The sequence below is a fragment of the Seriola aureovittata genome, chromosome 23 (genome assembly GCF_021018895.1).
Source record: "Seriola aureovittata isolate HTS-2021-v1 ecotype China chromosome 23, ASM2101889v1, whole genome shotgun sequence".
NCBI lineage: Eukaryota > Metazoa > Chordata > Actinopteri > Carangiformes > Carangidae > Seriola > Seriola aureovittata.
Window position 1 is genome coordinate 1,021,692 of NC_079386.1, and position 27,712 is coordinate 1,049,403.

The 27,712-nt window shown below is 40.7% G+C and overlaps 1 protein-coding gene across 13 annotated transcripts in view; it reads right to left on the reverse strand.

Annotated features, from left to right (window-relative positions):
- The window catches only part of camk2d1 (calcium/calmodulin-dependent protein kinase (CaM kinase) II delta 1), a 96,516-nt gene continuing 68,804 nt past the window's right edge, over positions 1-27,712 (reverse strand). For 2 of the 13 annotated variants that reach the window (XM_056369940.1, XM_056369939.1), the window contains exons 7-20: positions 27,596-27,698; positions 25,282-25,365; positions 23,583-23,677; positions 22,572-22,694; positions 22,289-22,372; positions 22,041-22,083; positions 19,948-19,985; positions 15,344-15,403; positions 11,740-11,784; positions 10,509-10,557; positions 5,734-5,809; positions 5,532-5,626; positions 4,386-4,614; positions 1-3,129 (exon numbers count right to left, since the gene is read on the reverse strand). In XM_056369940.1, the coding sequence (XP_056225915.1) occupies positions 3,126-3,129; positions 4,386-4,614; positions 5,532-5,626; positions 5,734-5,809; positions 10,509-10,557; positions 11,740-11,784; positions 15,344-15,403; positions 19,948-19,985; positions 22,041-22,083; positions 22,289-22,372; positions 22,572-22,694; positions 23,583-23,677; positions 25,282-25,365; positions 27,596-27,698 (1,128 nt within the window). In that variant the 3' untranslated portion in view covers positions 1-3,125. Of the gene's footprint in view, positions 3,130-4,381; positions 4,615-5,531; positions 5,627-5,733; positions 5,810-10,508; positions 10,558-11,739; positions 11,785-15,343; positions 15,404-19,947; positions 19,989-22,040; positions 22,084-22,288; positions 22,373-22,571; positions 22,695-23,582; positions 23,678-25,281; positions 25,366-27,595; positions 27,699-27,712 lie in introns of those variants that run through there. The other 11 variants (XM_056369937.1, XM_056369938.1, XM_056369943.1 and 8 more) reach the window with 6 other exon arrangements.

Here is a 27,712-nt window from a genome sequence, read left to right on the forward strand (position 1 = left end):
GTGTGTGTGTGTGTGTGTGTGTGTGTGTGTGTGTGTGTGTGTGTGTGTGTGTGTGTGTGTGTGTGTGTGTGTGTGTGTGTGTGTGTGTGTGTGTGTGTGTGTGTGTGTGTGTGTGTGTGTGTGTGTGTGTGTGTGTGTGTTTGGGTGTGTTTTGAATGTCTTCTAAACCTAAAAGTAAAGACAAACCAAGATGAAGTTCTTTTGATTTGAAAGTTGGCTGAAATGCTTTCAGACTGATGAAGTATGTTTGATGACTTTATGTAACAATACAATCCTCACGTTGCCATTTAGTTTGAGTGTGATTCAATGGAAGAATAAAAGAAAAGTCAAAAAGAGACCATTGATTTGATAAATGAGCATCTTGTTTCCATGGTGATAACAATATATACATATTAACAGTGCAAATATCTATGCGGGCATGTATGACTTTATCAAATTATTACTAAAAAATAAACCTGAAACGCTAACAAGGCATAGCAGCTGCAGTGTGTACATGGCAGAACAATAAAACTGTACATGTGTCAAATGTGAAGTGATGTTGTTCTTTCTGACAGAAGCTGAGAGCAGTCCAACTGGTGCTGACAGGAAGTGACTGAAGCGTTGGACAGAGCACGACTATCAGAAGAAAACATCTACAGAGCTTATAAAGAAAAAGGACCTACTTTAAACCCACTGTCAAATTTATAAAACCTCTATTGTATTTATAAAAGAGAAAAAAAAAAAAAAAGAGTTTCATTGAATTTACTCAATCCAGACAAAATACACCTTAAAGCTCCAAAATTTGATTAACAAGTAGATACCAGTAGAGTGTAAGTGTTTTAGTCAGTTTTGGATTTGTGAAAACAGGAAACAGACCAGGTTTACATCAGGTGTTTACTTTGTTTAGTGGTATAGTATAATTAGTTTGGTTTTGTTGAATCATTACTACCACTATTATCAGTGTCACCATGGATTCAATACGTTAAAAAAAAGTGAATTTTCCAATTTGAACATATATACAATTATATTAACAAGATTTTATAATTAGGAAACATTGTATTCCATAGTAATATTCATATTTGGTAATAACCTCCACATATTCTATCAAGAGTGATTTTTCTGCCACTTGAAAAGGCCTGCTTCTGAGAACTGCAATGAATCCTGGGAGTTTTTTGGGCCTAATGCACCTAATCAAGTGTGTTACAACCAAGACTTTTTACTTAAAGCAAATCTCTAAATTCTATTTATAGATGTTAGTACCTATACCAGTCCATATGATACATTGTTGTTTTCTCAAAGCATATTATGAGTTTTATATTACTATTTGAACATTTCCTCATCTATTTGCCTGCAAATGCAACTTATACCTGATATAAACAGTCTAATGGCAAAAGTTGCGTTCACAGTATGTTAATGTGCAGTTGTTAAGTGTTAGGGTTCATAATCCTTGAGCAACACCTTTATTAAAAGCCTTCAGTAAACTGCATTAATAAAAACACAGTTTAAGATTATGGCAGTTAAAACTGTAGGAAATTAAGACTAAATGAAAGCTGTACAAACCAAATTATTTGGCATAAATCACACATTTTATTTGATATTTCTTATACATACATCAGGTTTGTCTCATCATTGTAACATTTTATACCAGTGTCCAATTTCAGCACATCTTAGAAAGATAAAAACAAAGTGTGGTGTGTAAGTGATGTCATTCCTTATATACCAAAGCAAAAAAACAAAAAACAAAATCTAAATTTCCTGAACACAAATCATCAGTTAACACCTGTGACTTCATCTTTGAACACCACTGATTCCTCTCCCCCTGGTGGAATTAAATTTCCTTTTTTGTGTTTTCATATAAATCTGCAAGTGATGCCAACAACACCCTGTGCCTTAACTAAACACTGACACTGCAATAACATAATTATAGTAACATATTAATAACCAAAAGAGAATGGTGATTTACTGGTGAGTCATTTTGGCCAAAAATCAATGAAGAACTTCCAGAACCAAACATTTCAGCTTGACATAAATTTGTCATTGATGTCAGTGTGAACATCGTGATTCTACTTTAGTCCTGTCCAGTGTAAAACATTGGCGTACACAAGTAGAACATGCAATATAGGTCAAATAAAGGAATTAAGAATAAAGGAACCACCAATCTGGGTTAAAAGGGCTTAAAGGAAAGCAATAATAATGAGAGGTGGAGGGACAAGCATCAATATCATAATATAAAAAGTAAACAAAACAAAATAGAACTGATAAAATTCACATAATTAACTCCTTGCTTTATGAAAATATGATTTAACTGGAAAGAGTCAGAATGGCCTTTAAAAATGATCTGTATCTATAGTTTACATTCTATCATACGAGACTCTTCTCACATGCTGCTCTGTGATGATGGAGGTCATGTTTCAACTGATTTTCCCTTTTACACATGTAGTTAAAATTCCTATCAAACATACTTAGTGCCAACAGCAAACCAGAAAAAAGATCTGTAAAATTAGCCAACTCAGTTCATATGGATACTGCTAAAGATTAAGCAAAGAGAGAGCAATTTACATCGATTACCAGAACCTAGACATCACCAAACCAAAGCAAGCCTGTGTCTGAGCTTTAATAAATGGCAATTCTGAACATACATGAGTAAGAAGCAGATATGTGATATACTGGTCATCGTGCCAAAAGGCTTAAACATCACAATAGCTCGAGAGTCCTCAATATGTGCAATATTCAAATGAAAAACTCACTACATGATAACTGGAAGTTTCACATATTTGACCAGCCCATTGAAAATCAACCAACTGGAACAAGTGGCTCCTCTGAAAACCATTTCTATTTAAAAGGTACTGATCTAAAAAACCTCTGAGTAATAAAACATGCTGTGGGTGAGAATATCCCGCAATGAACACCACACACTCTCACTACAAAATGATATTGTCAGTATTTGAAGTTTTCTCCCTCATTTTGTTTTTTTCTCCCCCACATGTAAAATAATCTTCAGTCCATCAGCGACAATATGTAAACAACACACTGAGAGGGCGGAGCTCTAGCTATCATGGGCAGGGATTGGATGGACACTTGGCGGGTGGGGTCTTGTCAGCTGACTGCTGTAGGCTGGAGGGTGTTTGTCGTCAAATATCATCCTCTCAACTGGAACACAGATTACATGTGGATTAATGATCAGATAAAAAGCCTTCCAGAAAATACACACAACATGTTATTGAATCTTATATCCCTTTACTTTTATTTTGCTTGATATCTTTTTAAGAAACTGGAATCATTTTCCCCATGGAGCTCATGAAAGTTTCACTTTCACAGTAACAGTAGTGTAAGGGGTGCACATGTAATGAAATGATTGGTTGAAGATAAAATGTATGGAAGACCAGAGAAGTCATTGTTACAACTGATTTTTTCATTTTCACTGAGTTATGGCAATTTAAACTTTTATTGTTACTGTTGTTATTAGTACTAATGTGTTTACAAGTTCATTAGTTTTATGTAAATTCTCAAATAAACACAGGCATTTGAACAATATCAAACTTTCCATTTCCACCTGGTGTTATCAGTAGACAGTACACTGCTGTCACTCTCGCTCACTTTCCTGCTTTCTGAGGTTTGATCAGGAGTCCAGTGACACTTCCTGCAATGTTTCAAACTGAAAACCAATGACTGTCTATAAAGATGGATGACATCACAGCTCGATCTCCCCCCCAGGTGGCTGACTGCAGTATAGGTCATAAGCCCCGCCCCCCTCCGTGTTAGGGGATGGGCCAAGCTAACAAAAAGTACAAGTCCAATACATTTTAGGTCGTTCTCATCACGCTGATGTTTGTAGTAAGTGTTGATCTTTCTGATTAGTTTGGTTAATGGTTTCTTCATGGTAATGGTATGGTGATGGCAGACGTTTGGCCTTGTGGATCTCGTGTTTATCAGTTCATCTAGGTGCCTGTCATTCACTATCATTCACTATTTTAATTGTTCTTTTCGTTTGGTTTTGTACAGTCATGTTTTCAGACTCTCTCTCCATCTCCCTACACAGTCCAATTCATTTGACAAAAAAGAGACAAAACACAATAAACACAGTTCAATACAAATCTGACTCATAGCATTATTATTTTATCGTGAATATAATTATTATACGTTATCGTAAAATCTGATATCATGACTGAACCAAGGAAGGTTTCACAGTTCAGTCTTTACAAATAAAAAGGGTAAAGTATGTTATACAATGCCACATGGTGGCGCTATCCTCACAAAAAGCTCTTCATGACTCCTTCGTGTCAAGCAGTTTTTGAGGTGTCCTGCTAACTACTACACAAACAGAACAAACAGCCTAGAAATGTTGTAAACACGGAGGTTTGTCAGATGAAAAAGGAGAGGCTTTCACCCTCCAGTGATGAACTTACTTGGTGGGCACGGTGGGCGAGCCGGAGCGGTGGAAGTGGATGTTCTGCCACTTGCTGTCGCGGCGGTGCCAGATGCGGGTTTCCTCTGACTGCATGGTGCGAGGCATGCCGTTGCTGTCGATGTACTGGGTGAGGCGGATGTAGGCGATGCAGGCGGCCTCGTCCCCGATCAGGTGGACGTGGGGGTTGAGCAGGATGGTGTGGATCGGCTGTTTCCCCTTAGACAGAGCTGCAGAGGACGAGACACGCAGGATGGTGAGGAAACTGAAGAAGAGTTAGAAACATTACTGTGATGGCTCTTAACTGAGTGAGTGAGGGGGCACAGGTCGTCTCAATTCTTTACAAAAGACAATCTCAGGGATCCGTATCGATATTGTCTGTTTATGTTTTTATGTTACAACAGGCTCATAATCTGAAATACATCAACATCAGTATCAGCCTGGAGAATCCACTGTGGGCCAGACAACAAACAGAACTGTCACTCACCATACCAACTGTAGTTGTGTGTATTCAGGTTTCCTGTGCAACAAGGATTACCACTAATTAAGAGGAGGACCACTAATTAAATCCCATTTGCTCTTACTGTGGCTGCGTCCACACCACTATGTTTTCATTTTAAATCTAAATTGATCTCTGTCCAGACGATTGTTTTACTAACACCTGAAAACACACATACGTGACCATTCATGTAAACTGAGCAGGTGTGACCCGGTGTAAACAGGAAGTAGATAGTCTCCTCTGCAGTAAATCCTCTGAAGGACGACCAGCAAAGACAGTTGTAGCATTAAAACAGAGAATGTAAGTGAACAACACGGTCTGTAACTGTCATTCATTATCATGTTGTATTCACCACTGGTTGACCGTGGGTGACATTGTTTTCAAAGGTCTCAGTTTCTGTCAGTCCAGACTACAACACAACCCAAGAGTTTTCAAAATAAAACACAACCCCAGAGTTTTCAAAATAAAACACACACAACTTAATAGAGTGGATGTAGCCTGTATTGAGGTGGAGGATATATAGAGAATAAAAAAATATAAAAAACTACAAGCTTGTCCTATTCTTTTGCATTATTGTCCCAATCTAAAATATGCACCTTGTTTGTGACAACTTTACAGCTTCATCACACTGAGACAGAAACTCTTTACCGTTCTCAAAGTAGAAGCGGTGGAAGTCGGTGCCCTCCACCAAGTTTCCCAAGGCCTCAGGCTCAAAGGAGGTGAGGCCAGGATCACATATCTTCCTGAAACAGGACAAGCAGAGAGCAGGTTACATTTAAAAGATCTGCTATTACATGTGTAAGTGTGTCAGATATTTGAGGTGATAGTAAATGAAACCAGTTGAACTAACGTGTACGCCTCAAAGTCTCCGTTGTTGATGGCTTCAATCAGCTGCTCAGTGACTTTAATGATCTCCTGCTTACGAGCTGAGAGACACAGACAACGTTAGATTAGATCCGCAAACAGAACCCCGGAGACATGTCAAAAGAAGCACAAATTAAGGTTTGTGAAAAGGACCAATGTGGAACATGGGGACGACATCGATCCCACATCACAACATCAGGACATTCAGGAGTCACATCATTTCCAAAACCCACAAATAAAACACCGTGGCATAGATGAATGGAGAGAGTTGTAGGAAAGTTAGTCAGCGTGGTTCAACATATGACAACATCAAAGTTACCTTTCATGCTAAGTAGGTAAGCTAGGAGACAATGAATGGAAAGAATAAGTGCTCGTTGTGGATAAAAGTACAACATGGGGATGATTGATGACACACACACCAAACTAAATCCATTTTTACCTTCCACAGCTTCAAGTCCCGTGTTGTTCCCAGACACCTGAACACTCACAGTCTGCTGCTGTCTGAGCTGAGCACTCATTCCCTCCACTGACACCAGAACCAGAACAACAACTGCTGGAAGGCGACACATGTTCCTGCTACACTAACCCTCTGTGTTCAGAACCAGCAGCTCCAGCTCCAGCAGACCACTTATACAGCAGCAGAAGAAGAAGAAGACACTATACACCTTCTGACCAAAACCAGAATACCCTGCTCTGATTGGTTGGTTCAGTAGAAGGCCTGACGCAGCTGAAACACTCATGGTGGACTTTACTTTGCAAAAAGCAAACACTGCTGATTAGCTCTACAGACTCAGTCTAGATAAGTTTGCTTGTGCACACTACAGGGCCGAAAGGCCTTTTACCACACTGTACAAAAACCTGGCACATACTTCTCCCCCCCCCCCCTTATACAAAGAACAAGTAGTTTGGGGTTCAGGGACATTAATGCACCACCTATTTACAACCCGAGCTACAGCACAGTATTGACTAGCCAACACTAGACTGGTTGTCTATAGGAAGGTATCACAATTATACTGCACCTGCTTCAAATAACACATAAAACACTCACACACAGTCGATCTAAATACATTCAGCTTCATGTAAAAACTCAGATCAAACATGTTTCAACAGCTCATTAAAAACAGCTAAATCGATATTTTCTCCTGTTCAATCAGGGTGATTCCACTTTATTCAAAGATGTGATGACATTTGTTTTAATCAAAGCTCCGCTGCCATCAACTTCAACCGCTTTTAATACAAACTTGTCCAGGGAAACACCCTTTGTTCTCCTTCACTAACCTACTGTATAACATTCTCTAATCCATCTCCATCACCTCGTCCTAGTCATCACCCACTGTGATGGTACAGCTCTGATCTGAGGTAAGGTAATATTTTCTCATTGTTTTGGTCAGCTCATGAATGGAGTGCTGCAGGGATGATGTCTAACCCTGAAGTTAACATCACCCTGGGTCCCTCCGCTAAAAGCCAAAGGGATTTTAACATTGTCTTCTGGATGATTAGATAGATTAAACAGCAGTTTCTGATCCTGACAGGTTTAGTTCAGCAGGATCATCTTCACTAATGAACACCACTTTATGATGTTTGAAGCCTCAATACAATCAGCAGAAGTAAAAAGCTAATGTTAGGCTATGAACCACACCACAGTCACATGACTTCAACGCTTGTGTGAACTACAGACCTTATTTCAGTCATCTAAGAAAAAGCCCAGTCCACGAACCTGAGATTGCAGGACCAGGGAACAGGAGGAGCTAAAATGCAACTCATTTCTGGATTTTAGGACTCATTCCATTTTTGTGAGTGAAACCTTGCCACAAATAGAACAGGTGCTAATGATCAAATCTCACCAACACACATCTACTGATGAACAGGTGTCCAAACAGCTGATCTACGGCATGATTGTGCAGTTAAGAGAAACTGACTTGAAACACTCATACCCTCACAGAAAACATGAGAGAGGTTTAGGATAAGAACACGAAACTAATCTCACATCAGGTTTTCATGACAGGCCGATGTGGCTCAGCCCAAAAGGAAGTTATTATCACTGAAGAATGTTTGATATGTCATCTAGAAACTGAGAAATACATTATTAGTCTACCACAGCAACTAGCAACATCAAATTTCAAGTAAAGTACAAAGTTAACAAACTCACCTAAATTCACTTACACTCATTTGTCACATAGACGTTACTACAGTTTCTAATTCAAAGGCTTCAATTCTACTTGTTGTGAAATGTGTTTTTATATCGGAAGGAGCTCAAGGTCACAACTTCCTCCTGGGAACTTACACTGGGAGTCGTTAGGCAGGGACACCCCAAGCCGGGGGCCAGGCCCCTGGGTGGGGGTGTGATGGGAGCCGCAGTGGCATATTGTAGGATGGTCAGAGAAAAAGACCAGAAAGGAAGATGTGAAGAAGAGGAGCAGGTAGGCGGCCACCAGTGCCCACAGGATGTACTGGCAGCACTCCTCACCACTGGGACAAATGGTAAGAGAGTACCAGCAGGAGGAGGAGGAGGAGTAGGAGGAGGAGGAAGAGGAGGCAGAGGGGGAGCGGTCTAAGTGAAAGGTGGAGTGGTGTAAGTGCTTCAGATGGTAGATCTGGGAGGTGGAGGAGGGACAGTGTGCTGAGATGAATGGCACAAGGACAAAACAGGAATGACAAGAAAAAAAGAAAACGGAGAAAAAGAAAACATGAAATGAAGAACACATGAAAAGCAGGAAGTGTCAATTTGTTCAGAGCAATCACTTCTTTCAGCAGCTGAGAACAAATCAGTTTGGACAGAGTGAAAATGTTCAGGTGAGCGGAGCAACAGTGATGACACAGCATTAAATGACCAGTCCAACAGTTAGGAAAGTCATGAGAAGATTTATAGGGGGGGGGGGGGTGGTGACAGATCTGTTCATAGGACCGGCCCTGTTGTTGCATCTTCAGCATATCTGCACCAGTCCTGCACCAAACAACAGCTCCTCTCTATAAAAAGGACATCACTGCCTCCAACCAGGTTCCCAAAGAGAAGACCCACTTTACTTAACCCATTTAGTGTGGAGGGAATGAGACCAACCGTCCATCATACATGTAGATGCGAATGAATCATATTCATATAGTATCTGCCCTCATTGAAATTCCTGCACTTTTATATTCCCACCTCCTGTGACAGATCGCTTCTCCACAAAGAAACCACCGTGAAAATCACAAAAGGCGTCATGATTAAAATCTTCCCCTGGTATCATAAAGATTTCTAAGCTTCTTTGAAGTCTGGAGGTCTGATTAAAGCACAAACGAAGACACAAGAACAGCTGTATTCAATATGGTGTGAAAGAATAAGAGAGAGAAATGATGAGGCAATAAACCTGTTACTGAACACTAACATAAGCAATTTCAAAGCTTCACTGAATGAGGTTACTGAAGCATTGAGGAATTACCACCCCATCACCCATGAATAATAATGGAGGCCATTGTAAAGGGCAGTAGCATGTCCCATAATGGGCCAGTGTGTGTGCTGGAAGAATGGACGCACATACAGTATGTTGGCACACAACATTCTGCAGGGGAGGGGATGAATGTGAGGAGCCCCAGGAATGAGACGCAGCTTTGTAAGTTATATATGTTAATAATGCTGAAAAATTCAAATCTAATTTGTCCGACAGATTCTCTGTTCTATCAAAAGGTCAACAATCAGAAAGCATGGAGAGAAAGACACGAAATCACAATTCAATTACACAGATGTCTACAATGCTCACCTCAGTGAACAGAAGCACAAAGGTCCTTCACCTTCATTCTGTTCATTTTCCCTTCTCTCTCGTTGTGTCATGTCTTGCTGTCAAACTGTAATTTGACTAATGATGATTGAAACTTGTGCTCTCTGCAGATTGTTTGCTAATCAGCATTAATCTAACTATCTGACTGATTTTATTTTTTTTTAGCAGTTTATCATACAGGTTATCAGAAATTATCTAAAAGTAAGTTAGTATCTCACAACACAGTCACAAATATAAGTTTGAAATTCTTGTGAATACAAAGGGTTGTGGTCCAGAGACACCCAGAAAAGTGAGTTAGATTAAGCTGGAATATTAAGTGGGCAAAATGGGTTCCTGCCCTGTAAGCCTGGGCCATACAAAAATGTAATATCTTGATACAGACCAGCCCAAATATCACATATAGCACATGTGGCATATAGCATATGGTTGAAAAATATCACAATATATTATATCATCCTGCATATGGCAGAAAAATATAGTATCGGCCTAAGCTTACTCCCCTGGTGACCCAAATACGGCTAATATGGGTGTATTCCGGTACATGGGGGTCTGGGGCCCCAGAGCACCCACAGATACACTCTGCCTGTTAGTTGACCTCACTCCCCACTCTTCTGCAGAGGACATGATGTTTTCTTGTGGGAGGCGATGAGGTCAAAATGGCTGCTCAACTAAATTACCACAAACAGGGGTCAATATGTCAGTCCATGGTTTAGTACATGATATTTGCCATGACATGCAAAGTAAAGCAATATGGACCATGAGAAATGAAACATGTTCAAACTAATAGACAATTAATAATACAACATGCAATACATTCATGCAATGGACACAACCATAGAAGGGTGCTGTAAAACACATGGTTATCCCAAATAATAACATGAACCAGTCGACCAGAGAGGAAGAAGAAAGGTGAGCTGACAGTCAACGCCTGTTTAAAGGTTTAGAGGACAGACTCGGTCCTGTGAACAGAAGGATGGTTTGTTTCTGTCAGTGTGAACCTCCCTACCTCTCACGTCCTCGTCCTCGATGGTAGTGTTGGCACTCTCACTGGACTCCTGTGAAACCACAAATAAAAAGAGCTGTGAGTGTAACCAGACTGACAGGACAGCTCAAACAAGCAGAGGACGCAGGACGTCTGAGTTCAGTCTGCTCAGTGTTCATTCACATCCCGGCTGCTTCAGACCCTTTCACATGCTAATCTGGGATTAGACTCTCAACACAATCTCTAGGAAAAACAACTACATGAAGTACAGTAGGTCAAAGATGGTCATGTTTCAGGAAAGTCGCCCTGAGAATTTCACTTGGTGAATACCATCTAAAACTTGTTCAGTGTAGTTCAAAATTGTACTTTTACTCAAGATAAGTTAAAAATGTTGACAGAAATTTAACAGAACTTTCATCCCTTTGATGCAAAAGGAAATCCACGTTGCATGACATATTACTTCTTTGTAGATGAACACATATATATATATATATATATATATATATATATATATATAAACAGTAGATTGTTTATATATTGTATTCGTGATGAATTCAGCAAACAGCTAAACAGTCTCTTTATATTATGATTTTACAACATTCTTACTACACACAGAAACACTGTTATACTATGAGCTACGACACCATCATGTCACTGCACAAAGCAAAGAATACAAGCATGCACATATGTTCCTTCTTATGGATTACACATTATCATGTAGATCCATACATCTGCACAAGCAAGTCACCCAGACACAGTAGATGGACTCCAGGGTATTCTGTTAAGGATTTGGCTTGGAACAGCTTTCGTATCCATGGTATTGCACGGTCTTTATTATGTTGCAACAGCATGCGTAATCCCTTTGTCACACCACTGTACAACTGACGATGATGTTATCATGACAATGGCAGCACATGCTTCTCACACGTTGCTCTCAGGCTTATGAGATGACACATACTCTCTCATTTTTTATCTTCTGAGCTCTTTTATGGCATGTTATCCAGAATGAACAATACACAGAGCTGTAAACACAGATGTGCAACATGAAGTTGAAGAAAGACATGCAACAGTTTATATCAGCATGCATTATTTGACAGAATCCATGATCCCTTTGCTTTCTCACTTAACATGTGGAGTGTGGAGAACATCCACTGGCACACACACATTTCAGAAGCAACATTGAGGCTCTACTCTAAATGGCGCAGGCGTCAGCAGCAAACTACAGCCTCGGGCTAGCATCTGATCAGCTGTATACCTTGTTTCCATCAGCAGGGTTGTGGATAACTGTGGTTTGAGGCTCCTGATTAGAGAGGATGAACAGTAGAAAGAGACGTCGGTGCAGAACAGAAGTGAGTCAGGAGGAAAGTTTGACAGAAAAGCATTTTGCAAGAAAGAAAAAGAAAAAGAAAGAAAAGTGGTGATGGAAGTATGGGGAATTGACAGATTTGACACTTGAGGGAAATGAAGTTGGTGCTAAAAACAGAATCACTACAGAACTCTTGTTAACAGATGGGAAAATATGGCAGTGGAAGCTGTGACAATTCCCTGAACATCAGGTAAAGAATATAAAGTCTTATACCACAGATTTTCCCCAGTACTGACAACAAGATGACAATAACTGACACCAACCACAGACACCACACAGACATGAAGTCTGTTAGTAGTAAAACACAAACATTTTGTCTCCAGCTTAAACACCCAGGACAGGTTCAGATGTACCACACAAACAGTCCATCAAACATAGACCTGTATGTATTATTAAAGGAATCTGAAAGGAAACAGAAGTTCACTGTCAGGATCGATCTCCCACTCACAAGTACAGAGCATGCTATTGCTGTACACTGGTGCTGTATCACTGCGTCCCAGCTGACATGACTGACATGATGTAACACTGACTAAAACCCCTGAAGGATGAGGTCGTTATTTACAGATGAACTCTCTCAGGCCTGTTCACACCTGGTGTTAACACGAGACTCGGGTGATCTGATCACCAGTGGTCAGCTCTAAGTTCAGGCGTGAACGCACCCAAGACACATGCTGACGCATTTGACCAGATCCAGAGATGGTCTGGACCACATGGCTCCACATTCTTTTAACAGTGTGAACGCAAACTTGTCGTGGTTCGAGTTGAAGGACCGCCTACTCTACTGACGTCCTCTGTCATGGTCTAGAGCGAGCAACACACTGGATGCGTTGCGTGAGCGCGGCGGCTGCAGAATGTCTTGGTTTTCATTTCGGGGCACGTTAACAGGTTAGAGCGACACACTGCCTGTGTGAGATGCATGGCTCACACCTCGCGGCTCGGCGCATGATCTAGGGATTTCACATCTCACCTATTTTTCACATGTGACGCGTCTCCTAGTGAAAACAGACAGTGAAAAGACCTATTGATGTCAGAGTGATATTATACCAGCATCACATACAACTGACACCTTCCATTGTGGTTGTCTGTTTAGTCTGAATCTGAATATGACACAGATTGATAAATATGAAAATATTTTTTAACCATTTCAGCAGCTGCATGTGGAGACAGAGATATTTAAGTGACTTTTTCTGCCAAAAATAAATCAGAAATTAAATAATAATGAAGAGAAATCCAACATTCCAGTGACCTGTAAACTCTATGTAGATAGACAGAGCTGCAGCAGCAGAGACGCAGCCGGTGTGAACACACACAGACACACACACACACACACGCTTCTCTGCAGCAGCTCAGCTAGGTCAGCCGCTACACTCACGCAAAACAGGCAGTGTGTTCCCAGCGTAATTTCTGCCCCCAGTTTCCTAATAAGCCAGAAATATTTTACTACTTCTCAATGGCTAAAATCTCATTTCATTAGAGCTTTAAGAAGCGCATGGATTTTGTGTTTTGAGCTCATTTGCATATAAAGCAGCCAGGTGTGAACAGTTGTACTTAGAGCTGACCACTTCTGGTTGTATCAACAAAGACTAATGTTAATGCAGGTCTGGACAGGGCCTCAGCGATGCTCAGGCCAGGGTCAGGCCAGGGTCAGACCAGGGTCAGGCCAGGGTCAGGCCAGGGTCAGGCCAGGGTCAGGCCAGGGTCAGACCAGGGTCAGGCCAGGGTCAGGCCAGGGTCAGGCCAGGGTCAGCCCAGGGTCAGCCCAGGGTCAGACCAGGGTCAAACCAGGGTCAAACCAGGGTCAAACAAGTAAAAGTCTTGGTTATTTCCTGTGATTATTGAATTGTTTTGCTGACTGGAACTTCCAAGGTTAAAATGGATATGAATCAGCGGTACAGACCTAAATCCTTAAAGGAAAAGTTCAACATTTTGGGACATAAACTTTTTGCATTTTTTCCAACAGCGAGAGAAGAAAATTACAGAGCTGGAGTTGTGGTATAGTTAGCCCCCTCCACACCTACAAACATCTCTGAAGATCACTAACTAGCCTGGTGTTCCATCTGTTCACAAACAGAAATGTAGAAATGCTCATCCATAATAATGAGTCTCATACTATAGCACGACATCAGATACAGCCAGTGAGCACAGGTTTTGGTCTTGGTTTAACAAAGCTGCCAAACTTTATATTTCCATTTGTGTATGTGAATGACTGAGCTATATTTTAACTTTGACCATGCTAGCAGTTTCCTCCTGCTTCTAGTCTTTATGCTAAGCTAGGCTAATCACCTCCAGCTACAGCTCTGTACTTAATGCACATAAATGAGACTGGCATCAATCTTCTCTCTCTTGTGCAAAACAAAACAAACCAAAAAACGAATCAATGGATTTCCCAAACTACAAGACATCTAATCACTAAGTTTAAAATTCTGCTATATGCTATGCTAACGGTGAGTGAAAGCTACAGATCATGCTCTTTCAAAATCAAGTCAATTCACCTTCATATTCTGGGTCATTAAAGTTATTATTAAAAATTTCAAATGGGTATTTACAGTGGTATGAGATACTTCAGTAACTCGTGGCTACTCCAACTGTGGAGGTCTCAGGCTACGTCCACATTACTACGTTTTCATTTTAAAACAGCGTTTTCAAACATAAACTATCTCCATCCAGACGAACACACTTTGAAACACACATGTACATGACCATTCATGTACATTGGGCATGTGCGAGCCGGTGTTAACAGGAAGCAGACTGTCTACTCTGCAGTTGGTTAGCTACAGTAAATCCTCTGAAGGAGGAACAGCAAAGAGAGTTGTAGCATTAAAACAGAGAATGTAACGGAACAGCTGCTAGCAACGACAGCAAGGTCAGTAACACTGTAATTCATTATGTTGTATTCAACACTGATAGTCCTGGCTGATGAGAGCCAATCAGGACAGACCTACAACACAACCCCAGAGTTTTCAAAATAAAACACGACCCCAGAGTAAGTAAGTAAAACTGGTCCAGCAGAGTTTCTGAAAGTCTCCATTATCGGTGCTTGAAAACCCCAGAGTCGTGTGGACGGAGGTGAAAATGTAGCAAAAGAGTTTCAAAAACAAAACGTGGTAGTGTGGACGTAGCCTCATTGACAAGTCAGTGTTGTCTCCAGTTTGGCTGACAACAAAGTCTTCACCTGGGGCATCAGTGCATTTGCCACAGCTGATGCAATGGCCTCAGTATTGACATTACAGCCATCATCAACAACAAAGGAGAATGCAGCCCATGTACAGCAATGTGGCAATAAAACAATCCAGATGTGAATGTGGACGGCACAACCACGGACGGCGTTTGTGGTTCTTGAGCTTTATGAAAAAACAGCAAAAACAATCACCACGGACAACAAAATGAGAAAGGCTCCGTGATGTCAGATGTCACAGAGTGCGGATAGATGGACGGTTACACAGAGACAGACAGTCATGCATCACACCGGCAGCAAGGCAGGCAGACAGTGTACCAGAGAAGGAGTAGGGACAGGCTCTTTGGGGCTGGTGACCACATTGGCCTTGTTGTTGATCTGAGGAACAGAGTGGACATACAGGTAGACAGACGGACAGGGCAGAAGTGACAAGCCTTAGTGTTCAGACACTAACACAAGCAGCGGCTGTGGAGGGAAAGTGGAACATTGTGCTCAGGAGTTCGTGTCAGGGAGTCAGTCAGATATGTTTGAACAGTTCAGCTTCAGGTCTCAGTTTGAACAGGGTGAGCAAATAAAACCTTGTTAATCAAACCATAAAAAAAAAAGAGTTCATAAACCAAGCAGGAGCAGAGGCCTGTCTGTTTACAGAGTCAGATGAAGAAACACAGTCTGGGGTCAAACTAATGACCCAATTACTCTGAACAAGAATAATTCATTAGGTAAAACTCTGCATGTCCCACAGTAAAGTGTTTTGTGTTTTGTAGTTGCCATGAATCCTGATGACTTGACCTGGATAAGGCACCTGACTGACAGGATGATACTGAAGCTTAGTTTATGCTTTCCTGCTAAAAACTGATTCTGTCTTTGTTCTTATTTGATCTGATGTGTTTATTGCTGAGTACAAGGATCCATGATGGAGAGGATTACATGTCAAATGGCCTGAATACACCCATCATTGGTTTTTATGTTGTATACACACAGTACAGTGGGGTCCAAAAGTCTGAGACCAATAGCAAAGTGGCCTCAGACTTTGGACCCCCCCTGTACCTATCGTTTATACACACATAAATGTTGATATAGGTCACCTTTGAGGATATTGCATGGACTTAGATTCATTTCCTGGAGATTTACTCTAATCACTGACCCAAAAATCATGATTTTAGTAATCAAGTAATGTTTACCATTTTCTATTTACCATAATCTTTAGTTTAGTGTGCATGCAGCTCAACACCAAGTAAAGCTGAGGCTGCTGGGAGTGTTATTAGTTGTGGAGGACAAACTTTGACTTGCTGGTGTCCAAAGTCATCACAGTTCATCCTGTGGCGAACATGAATGTTTGCACCAAATCTCGTGGGAATACGTCCAATAACTGTAGGGACTTTTCACTTGAACCAAACATGTCAACCTCATGGTGGCAGCAGATAAAAAGTCAGGAGATCAACACAGTCATCAGGATACACCGTGTGGGAGCCATAAACCTCCGTACCAAACACATCCATGCAGAAGACGTGAGGATGTTTGATCAGCTGGTGGCCTGAGAAGCTGCAGAGCCACAGACACAGTCAGGACTATTCCTTCAGGGATCAAAAACATCATGGGAATGCATCCATGTCTACTGAAATATCAGTATGAAAGAAGGTTTTGTCAAATTCATAGATTAGAACTACTGTATGTCATTAGACGTGGCCATCTGTGTCAATCAGCTGTTAATCAGAGAGTCACTGAGAGCTAGTTAAGACTCCATGTTCGAGGAATCAGCTATGATTATGAAGCTTTAGTTCTATTTTACCCATTACTCCTGTTTAAGATGGTAAAATAGAATTTGAAATACCAGTAGTCCGTATGCTGTGTAGTTGAACAAGACGTAACCATGTATTTTGTCACTATGTATTCAATGGCTTCAAAAATCTCTTAAAAACTTTTCAAAAGAAAAAAAGAACACAAAAAGTGCAACATATTTTCTTAAAAATGTAATTTGTTGGTTATTTTAATGATTCCACGTTTTATCATTATTTGTACTTGACAGTATATTAAAAAGATGTCAAATGTGATAATTATGTTGAACTTTTTTAACACTGTTCCTCGACTTTAACCAAAAGTGGGTGTAAATCAGACATTTATATTTAGACCAGAGCAGCACTCTGGAATATAATTATGTCACATTTGCTTTTTTCTGGAACGTAACCATGGTACTATGAACCATCTCTCCATTTTTACAGTTGGTGCAGACGTCACTTGTTGAAAACGTGTGAGGAAGCTGCTTCAGTTCAACTCTGGAGAAAAGAGAAAACTAATAACTGATAAAGTTAGGTGCTGATATTTTTCTTGAATTCCACTTTCTGTGGACAGCGGAGTGAGTCGTGTTGCACTGTAAAATGCTATGCAGCTGAATCTAAGAGAGGAACCATCCTGCAGAAGACCCTCACTGAGGTGTGACCTGGTCTCTGGGACACTGTAGCTACTATGCAAACTACAGGCTGGTTTCACTGAACTAGAATATGCAAAATGGACAGAAAAGAAAAACAAAAAGTGGCTGACAGTAAGACAACCACAATGACCGAATCACGAACACACAAATATGAATAACCAAATTGATATTTGTTCTATGATAAACTTTGATGAAAACCAGGATACGACTCATAATGTGTGTGTGCATGAACACAGTCATCAACAAACATGTCTGCTAACAGAGACTCCACAAACAATCAGTAGCTTCATTCGTGTTTCTTCAAAACAACATGTTGGAATATTGACTGATGTTCCAAAAAAATCTACTGTGACTGTAAAGTTTTACTATTTCACCCGTCTCACAAGATGACACCTATAACATTTTAGCTGTGAACAGCAGGTTCAAGGAGAAGGGTGAGATTTTCACATCATCTATTTTGCACTACGCTGGAAAAGGTTTCCATTCTGACAGAGAAAAGTAGATGGTGCAGCTCCACTAATGTTTGTTCTCAGGCTGCGGACACACTTCATGACTCTTAATTTCAGATACAATTTCATCATCACAACTGACTTTCCACTTCAGAGCTTGTTGGTGCTTTTTTTTTTTTTTTTTTTTTTTTTTTTTTTTACACAGATGATCTTGCAAATTGGTTTTGGAGTCAATAATTGGAACCCGGCTCAACATCAGTGAGTCACACTGGCATATTTTATGGTTGGAATAAGTTTAAGGATTTAGCTGTATCAGCTGGATATGTTAGCTAGCTGCTCAAATCACATGATATTGCTTTTCAACTATCTGATGCTTGGCCACAGCCAAGCTAAAAAAAAAACAACAAAAAAAAAAAAAACACGATTTAAAAAAAGAAAAGATTGAATTTTTTTTTTATTGTTAACATTTTAACTGTTGACTGACTTTTTATAGAAAAGTTTTAGATCTTTAATTTTAACTCATGAAAACAAAAGTGTCGCATTTATATTTTTGTTCAGTATATATTTGAAATATATTGAGTCTAAAACTAGTGGTTTCAGCCAGTGAAATAACAACATGTGTCAGTTATTAGAAGTACAATGTAAACTCCCCCCAGGTTGATAATAAAACACTGAGATTACAACTTCAGTGTAAGAGGTTGTTACAGCCCTGATCAGATGTAGTAAAGACAGTTTAAAGTAGAGACTCAGTGGCTCTTTAAAATCAATAAGAAATATCAATATATGAACAGAACAGGCCAGTGTTCTCCACTTCTCTCCAAACCCACAAGGTGTGTCATGTTTTCAGTCATGGAGCGCCTCCCCAGCATTGTGCAGCTCTGTGGAGGAATTGAAATACGAGGGGTTTTCTAGAGCTAACTACCCACTGCAGGGTCAGTCTCAGGCCTACCCTCAGAGCTTCTGTACCATCCGTCCTCCTCTTCTGTGAGCAGCCACAACACAACAAGACAGACAATCAACCTATGTCTGACTGTACAACGTGCGCACGCACGCGCGCACGCACAGACGCACACACACACACACAGTGTCAATGGAGGATTTTCATCTTCTGTCAGTCGAGTGAAGAATGGCAGGGACAAAGTCTATCTCCCTCAAATCATAATTTAATCATCACTTATTATTTTCCAAAGGTTTCCTCAGCTCAGACAGCAGATCCTCCTCTCACACGATGAAGAGTGAGATCATTATTGGGAAATATGTTGCACCCTCTTGGGAAAGACTAATTTCCCTGATGCAACTTGTGCTCCTATTTTTACCAAAGCAGTGGTGTTGCTTGTCACTCTATGCTCACTCTACTACAATCACCACCCACCAACCAGTCAAGCTGCAGGACACATGGTCACAACTTCTCCCTCTGTTCCTGACTTACAGTGCTGAAGTGTTTTTGCAGATCATCATGATGTCACAGTGAAGATGACCTTTGACCTCTTGAATATAAAATATCATCACTTCATTATTTGATACTGTTAGAGATTTGTGTTAAATTGTGTCATAATTAGTGTATGAAATCTTGAATCATGACCGAAGATGTTGACGTCACATTGACCTTTGACCACCAAAAATTTGAAGAAATCCCTCACAGCATTCCTTAGATATTGTGTTCACAAGGCCAAAACCATGTTTTGTGAGGTCACGGTGAAGTTGACCTTTGAGCACCAAAATCTAATCAGTTCATCTTTGAGTCCAAGTGAAGAAATTCCCCAAAGGTGTTACTGACTATTGTGTTGAGGAGAATAGGTCAGACGGTCTACCTGAAAACGTGCTGAGGTGCAGTGGGACACACTGAACCACAGTACAGTATTATTATTATTATTTTTTTATCATTAAATCCTTTAAACAGGTAGTCTCACTGAGACATATATATATATATATATATATATATATATATATACACACTGTTGTATATAAAGAAGAGTACAGGATGTCTCAGCTTCACCAGACATGAAAAGAGAGAAGTGTGAAGATGAAACTGAAGCTCAACTTACTTTGACACCATCTGGTTTCTTGTTCAGCAGGCTCTTGGCTGCTGTTGAGAAAAGAAGAACAATGGAAGGAAATGAGTGGCCAGCTGGATTTAAAACACACACACACACAACACACACACACCACACACACACACACACACACACACACACACACACACACACACACACACACACACACACACACACACACACACACACACACACACACACACACACACACACACACACACACACACACACGCTGTGTCTGGACAAGGCTGGCCAATTACTAGCAACCTCAAAGTGGGCACTGCTAGAATTGGAAGCAGAAGAGAAAAATGCAAATTAAGTGAGGAGATGAAATAAAAGTTACTGAATCATTAGCCTGGAACTGGAATTATATTCATCTGATGAGACTATAGGAGAAGCACAGCAGTGTCCAGGGAACGCTTTAGCTTCTCCTCTCCCTTCTCTGCCCACTTTCACTCAAGGACAATAGAACGCCTTTGATTGGTGGAGAGAGCTCAACTCCAACTCTTCAGTCAACATGCACGAACAGTCGGACACACAGAGAAGATGATTGGTAGAGGCAGGGGGAGCAGAACGGGGATTTCAGGGTTTTGTGTATCCTCCGTGATAGGGGGGTGGGGGGTTGATTGGCAGGCGAAGGTTTTTGATTGGCAGAAGTGATTTGTCAAACCATAGACATGTGTATGTTTATTAACTGATAGCAGCTTTTCAGTGACATCAAATACCTTTCAGCAGCCGTTTTGGAGGAAAATGTTCCTGAGGTACAATGTATGCTTCTGTGATCTCTCATCTGTACCACTCTCACTGAAGGATCTCATCAGACGATTGTTGCAACTGATTGTTATATGCCGTATGTACATTTACCAAAGTATTTAGCTTTTATTTGTGATATTTGTAAAATATTCTGTAAATATAACAAATCAGCATACAAGTCTATGCAACAGAGTTTTGTGGATGTGTACAGATGTATGTACACATCTCACTGATTATTTTCTACCTATGACAAAATATTGAATTGCATAATATGTTTCTATCACTTGAAAAGTGTCAATCTTAGTTCTATGTTTAAATAACTACTGACGTACAGTTAAGATTTATGTAACAAACTATTAAAATAGATAGATATTATGTAACATTATACATACCTGTACATGCGTATACCTATGGCAAATCATTTAATACCTATGACGCAGTATCAAATGCATGTTGTGATGTATAGTCTGTTCTGTAGATGGCCTGTATTTATAAAATGTATAGACCTGGATCAACATTCATAAAAACCACTGCAGAGGTTAATGTAGCAGTAGCTGCTGACACAGATTACAGTTACACACACAACACACCGAGCATGTTTTTGAGGCACCAACACCACCTGCGGATTATTTACGAATTCAGAAATAAGGAATGTTGTTGATGCCTAAAGTCATTTTCCTCCAACATGGCCACCAGCGGATGCACTGTGTCAGCTGAAAGCTCTATCCTGGTGCTGTAGTAGACATGACATGCCTCAGAGCCAAACCTGACAGTGTAGTTTGACACTGTGGAGAAGTGTCAGCTACACCAAAGACTCTTACCTTACAGGTGAGTTACCACACAAGAAGGGGAGGGAAGAAAAACAAGAGTAAACACTAAGGGCATGTTTACACTTATATTGATTTAATACGGCAAAATGACAGTTTAGGTTTATTACAACAAATAAATGAACAAGAATGAAAAAATGTCAGCTAGCCATAAAGAGAAACAATCAATAACGTTAGACTCAGTTTGAATGTTTTGCCCTTTAAAGTGATCTGAAGATGGGACTCTATTGATCTGTCTCTGCTGACAGCCACTGAGAAGAGAGGCCAGATGGAGCTTAATGGGCTCTAAAGGCCAGAGTGGTTAAAAAACAGCTGCAGTCAAAAGAACGGCATCTTAAACTATTGGTAAATAAATAACACAGACAGAGTGAAAGAGAAACTGTCCCCACTAATACTGCTTTTATCAAGAAGGACAACATGTGGGACTGGAAGAGATCAATACTAGTGGCAGGACGGGGAAGAATTGTGACCATTAACGGGCCCTCGTCGCTGAACTGGTCTTACCTGAGAAGTTGCGAGTGGCGAGCATGGTGGTCAGGATGGCACCCTGTGGAGAGAGACACGGACTCAGAGACGCAGACTGCTGTGTTTACATGAGCTGAAAGGTTAATGATTAGACATTCTGCTGCCTGTGACTGGGGTTGACCTATGACTTCATCTCTTCACTCCCAATAAGGAAGCCATCAAACAATCATTGTGCTTTCCAAAAGAAAAAAAACGGGGATTGCCCCGTAACACCTGCTGTCACTCACCTTGAGTTTCCTTCTTGCGTTGAATTTCTTCAGGCACTCCACAGTCTCCTGTCTGTGCATCATGGACGCCACAGTGGAGCGTTGCTGCAAACAGAGACATAGTGTGAGCTGTTATCTCAACTATATGTCACCTGTATCGAAAACTCTGGAGTAAAGGTGCGTTCACATCCATTGTTTTGTCATTTAGTGTTGACTGAAAGGGTGGATATGAAATGAACAGATGTCCTACTGTGTGTGTGTGTGTGTGTGTGTGTGTGTGTGTGTGTGTGTGTGTGAGACGTACGCAGATCCAGGGGTGTTTGAGAGCGTCTGTGGCAGTGACTCTCTTGGCTGGATTGATGGTCAGCATCTTGTTGATCAGGTCTTTGGCCTCTGGAGTCACGGTGTCCCACTCTGGGGAGGGGAACTGCTCGAAGAAAGACGGCACACAAACCATTTACACCGTCCCACCAACCATCTAAAGTATTAGCCTGCATCTCATTCCTGCATTACGGTTACATATAATTTAGCAACATTAGAAAGTTCTGAAATTGTTTTGTTACCTGCCACACACTGTTTGTCTCATTCAGTGGGACAGACTCCGTTCTTCTTCTTAAGGTCAGGTATTTTAAAATATCCAACAATCTACTTTTATTGCTATTGGCCTGAGATGTTGGTGCCAACCAGGATCTCTCCGAATCCCTGTGTCGCACAGTCTTAAAGTGTTGTGGATTGAAAGTTGGCATCAAATAAGTGTTCAGATTTCTAGGTTTGCTTGCTTATTAGTTGATCTCTTCAAATTTTAAACTGTATTTTCTTTAGTCAAAGATATTTTTTAAGACAGATGCATTGCACAGTTTGACATATATTGTGAAATGAAACAAGGGGGTAAAACAGGCTTATATTCTCCAAATTAAAAGGTTCCCTGTGGAGATGCGTGTGTATTCTTGAGGTCTCACTACAGCACTGAATGCATCTCGTACCTCTTCAAACATTTGCAAAGTCTGCATTGTTTACATCCAGGTTTGCTAACTTCTCCTGCCTTTCATTGGCACACTGCAGCTATTCTTTGTTTGTTACAACCTCCAACTGTAGAACAGTGAGAAAACACTGGCAGGATGAGTGTTGCTTCACCTGTGCATGTGTATGAGGTACGAACAAAACACGGAGTGCACAAATACTCTGTCAGGTACCTTTAAGTTACCAGAAGAAGTAGTTTTCATATCAGCACCACATCTAGGTTCTAAGTATCAGAGCACTCAGTCCAGAGAAATGCACACAGCCTGTATTCACAAACTGAGTGAGTGAAACTCACATCATAAGCTCCAGCTTTAATCTGCTGGTAGAGTCTGTGCTGGTCCTCGTCCCAGAATGGAGGATATCCCACCAGGAGAATGTAGAGGATCACACCTACACACACACACACACACACACAAACACAAACACAAACACACAAACACACACACTAGTCAGAGTTAATCTTGAAAGACAGCTCACATTTTAAAGAAAACAAACAACATTAATGACCCAATTATCAAAAGCATAACTTTGCACCAACAGTGTATAAAGTGAGAAATAAAGGCAGAGATAAAGATGAATAAGACAAAGACAGGATTTCTAAATAAAGAGCAGTGTGGTAACAAACTGAAACCAAGTGCTTGAGTTTGCTGGTGTTACCAGCGGTTTTGATTGGCTGGCCAGTTGCCAGGAAAAGATGAAAGGCCCTCTATCTGACAACGAGATAGTCTGACCACAAACACAACAGCAGCTATTGTCTGTGCACTCAATGAGTCAGCACAGGTGTGTGGAGAGGAGCACCAGTGTGTGTTCAGACTGCGTGTGTGTTCAGACTGCGTGTGTGTTCAGACTGCGTGTGTGTTCAGACTGCGTGTGTTTGACAGCTCAGGCCCAGGTGGCCTGGCCCATCACACGTGTGTGTAATGAGCATCAGCAATGATTAATTCAAGAGGTTGGAGCCCTCTGTGGTGTGCACGCAAGCACACACACACACGCAGTTCATTAATCGAGTATGATGAGTATATGTTGTGATTTACCCAGAGATGTATTAGATCTTCCATGACAGCTTGTAAAACTAACACACCAGTTTATAGTTAACCAGTCCTTATCTCAACCATCTCTCCTGCTGTAGCACTTGGCTCTGGGGCAATAATGTTGATGAAGGGTGAAAATTAAATGAAATCAAACATGCAGTCTGTGATGATGTGCCCACATGCAAAATTCAAAAGTGTAAAAGCATAGCTAGTCATGGCTTGTACTGCTGCAGGGGAAATTCTAGAACATTTCACTTAGACGGCACAGGTGTAACACCTGTAGATAAAGGTGGTGTCTCACAGCAACAGATCTGAAGTCACCTGTTGTGTAACTTCAGATTGAAAACACACATAAAACATGCAATGTACATAACACAGAGACATGAAAACACAAGATGTTCTCAGGTCTGTGTGTTACGTACAATGTTCTGGAAGTTCTGCAAAAAAAAAAAAAAAGTCAAGAAAAACCTCTAAAGCTGCTGAATGTCAGTTAGTGCTGTGTGTTACTGTAACATGCTGGAACTATTTCTGGACAAATTACAGTTTATCCCTCCACTCAGTACTTCAGACAGATAGGTGTTTCCATCCATCTGTTTTTATGTGCACTAAATGTGCATAAAAAAAAAAACAAAAAAACAAACTAGAATCACCTCCTCGTGGCTGTATGTCTACGTCTCCACCACTGAGACCAGTTTCAGGTTACATTCCTGTTTATCCAGAGTCATAGAAAATATTATTTTGTCAATATAATTTTTTATATTTTGCTGTGAAGTCTTGAGTTATGGATCATGGAGGAACAAAGGCAAAAAAATAGAAAAAAAGAAAACATGATTTCGCCATGATTTTCCCATCAAGGCCTGTGATTGGCTGTTTCAGACCCTGGCAATTGTGTGGGACTAATAATTAGCACCTGCTCCATTGGGCTCCCCTGAAAATGAGATGCTGGTTAGCAGAGGATCTTACCGCAGGCCCACATGTCCACCGGCTTGCCGTAGGGATCTTTCCTCAGCACCTCTGGGGACAGGTACCCTGGTGTCCCGGCGAAGCCTGGAACACACACACATAAACATTAAAGCTGACCATCCTCTGTATGTTGACGTCTATCAAAAGCTTGTTAGGAACACCCCCCCCCCATGAGAGGAAGAGGTTCTGTAGTCTCACTACAGTAGCACAACAAAAAGACTCAAAGTACCAACATGCACGGCTCACTCCACACATCCCTTCGCCACCCCTGGGCCACCCAGATAGAAAATTCCTAGAGCCGCCTCTGGGTAGCGGCAGACCCTGCGGGTAATGGGACGTGGTCTAGTAGTAGAGTCAGAACACAAGGTGAACTGGTTCCAGATGAAGCTGGAGCTCGGGGAACAGACCAATTATTTCTCTGTTCTACAGGGAATGGGGAGAGAAATAGGCCTGATATCCATCCAATCCAGACTCGAAGAGCCAGGAGCAGTGGCACACCCACTCCCTTCAGACAGGTGTGAGGGAACAGGGGCTCTGAATAATTAAATGGATCAACTGTAGATCTGATTTGAGATTGGTTTTTAAAGAAACACAAAACTAGGACAAAAAAAACTTAAGTGTTCCATTTCATATGTCTTTCATCAGCTGAGTGAGACCTTTCCTGAGGGGCAGGAAGTGCTACATGGTCATCTTAGAGAAAATGAAACACACAACAACAATCTAAGGTGCTTGAGTATAGAAAGTCACATTTTCATCACTATATACTACCTCTGCAACAAAATGATGAATGCTTAAGGCCAATGAAGCACATTTGTGACCTTCTTTTCATCAAAGGTTTTAGCAGATTGATTTTGTCACTACCGATCAAACACCCGGCTTTGAGTTCATCAAACCTTTTCAGCCAGATTGAGGAGCAGGGCTGTAGCTTTGACGCCAAAGTCAAAACTCAGTCCTACTGGAAAAACACAGAACACACAGACATCAGATCCACACAGTGATGACTGAGTCTCCAGTATCCATCATGGACGAACAACATCCATGAATCTCGTTGGAAATCGGACAAAAAGATTCCACGTAACACTTCAGATCTATCCTAACATACTGTGGTGCAGATTCTCTAAATGCTTTCACAAACAGAGACTACAGATATCAAACAAAGCAGTCTACTATTTGATTATCTTAAGCACAAGGCCGCCCAGTCAACAGCGCCAAACAATGCAGCACTGTTCACTCTAGGAAAGAATGTTTGCCTTTGGAAGAATTCAACGGTTACAAGGACTGAAAGAATTCAATGAGTGTAACAATACAAAAAACTTAAAACCCAAAAATATAAAAGCAAGAAAACAAACAAAATTAACTATTAAAATAGCAGCTTACATTTCACAATCCCATCAAGTGATTCAGATAAAGCAACGTACAATCATTCTAAAAAAAAAAAAAAAAAAGCTAGAAACTTTTCTAGTCCTTCCACCTTTTTTGTTTTTTCTTTAAAACTAAGCTTTGTGATTAATATAAGAACTCAACAATCTGTAACCAGTGCCCTTCTTACACATCTCAACCAATCAGAACAAAACGCACACATTCAGACAAAAGCAGAACAAGACAATGAAAACCTAACGTTCAATCAGTCAGAACAAAACCAAATCAGGTTGGGAACAAAGAAAAAAATAACAACTCTATCCCATACTGTCTGTTTTAATTTGATCAGTGTCATTTCTTCACTGCAGTTTTTCCATAATTTAACTGCCTTGACGGTGACACTGATATATTGCATCAGTCCTTACTAACTGTGTTTTGAACAAACAGACTCGTTACCTCAGGTACGACAGGACCCGAGGTGAGAAACTCCGTTCCAAATAAAGAAATATCATGATAAAATCAATCATCATCAACATGGCTGAAATATAAAGATACTTATGGTCTGTTTAAAACCTGTAGACATGCTAACTGATGCCATGGAAACAAGGCAAAACAGACTGTGGCTAAGTGTCGGCTTAACACAGCTGAACTGCATATGATTAGTGTGACAGTTGTTGAGGCACCTGCTTTGATAAACCACATTCATAGAAAATATCCTGCAACATAAAAACTTGATTCAGATCCTGAATTTAAAAAAAGACTGATACTGAGAATCAGGTTTTTTTCAGCTGTGACATCAAACCAACTGCAAAATGAATCCAGTGTGGAGGGAAGGAGAGATATTTATCATAACAAAGGCAAATAACTATAACATCAGTCACATATTTCATTCATTGAAAACGTTGAAAATATGAATCCCCATATTAGCACTGGAAAAAAAGTTGTGTGTACTCACCAAACCATGCCTGCTGGTCACCTTGCACTTCAATGGCCAGGCCAAAATCTGCCAGTTTGACTGCCGCCCCCTTCAGCTTGCTGGCTAGGAGCAAGTTCTCCGGCTGGAGTGAAGGGA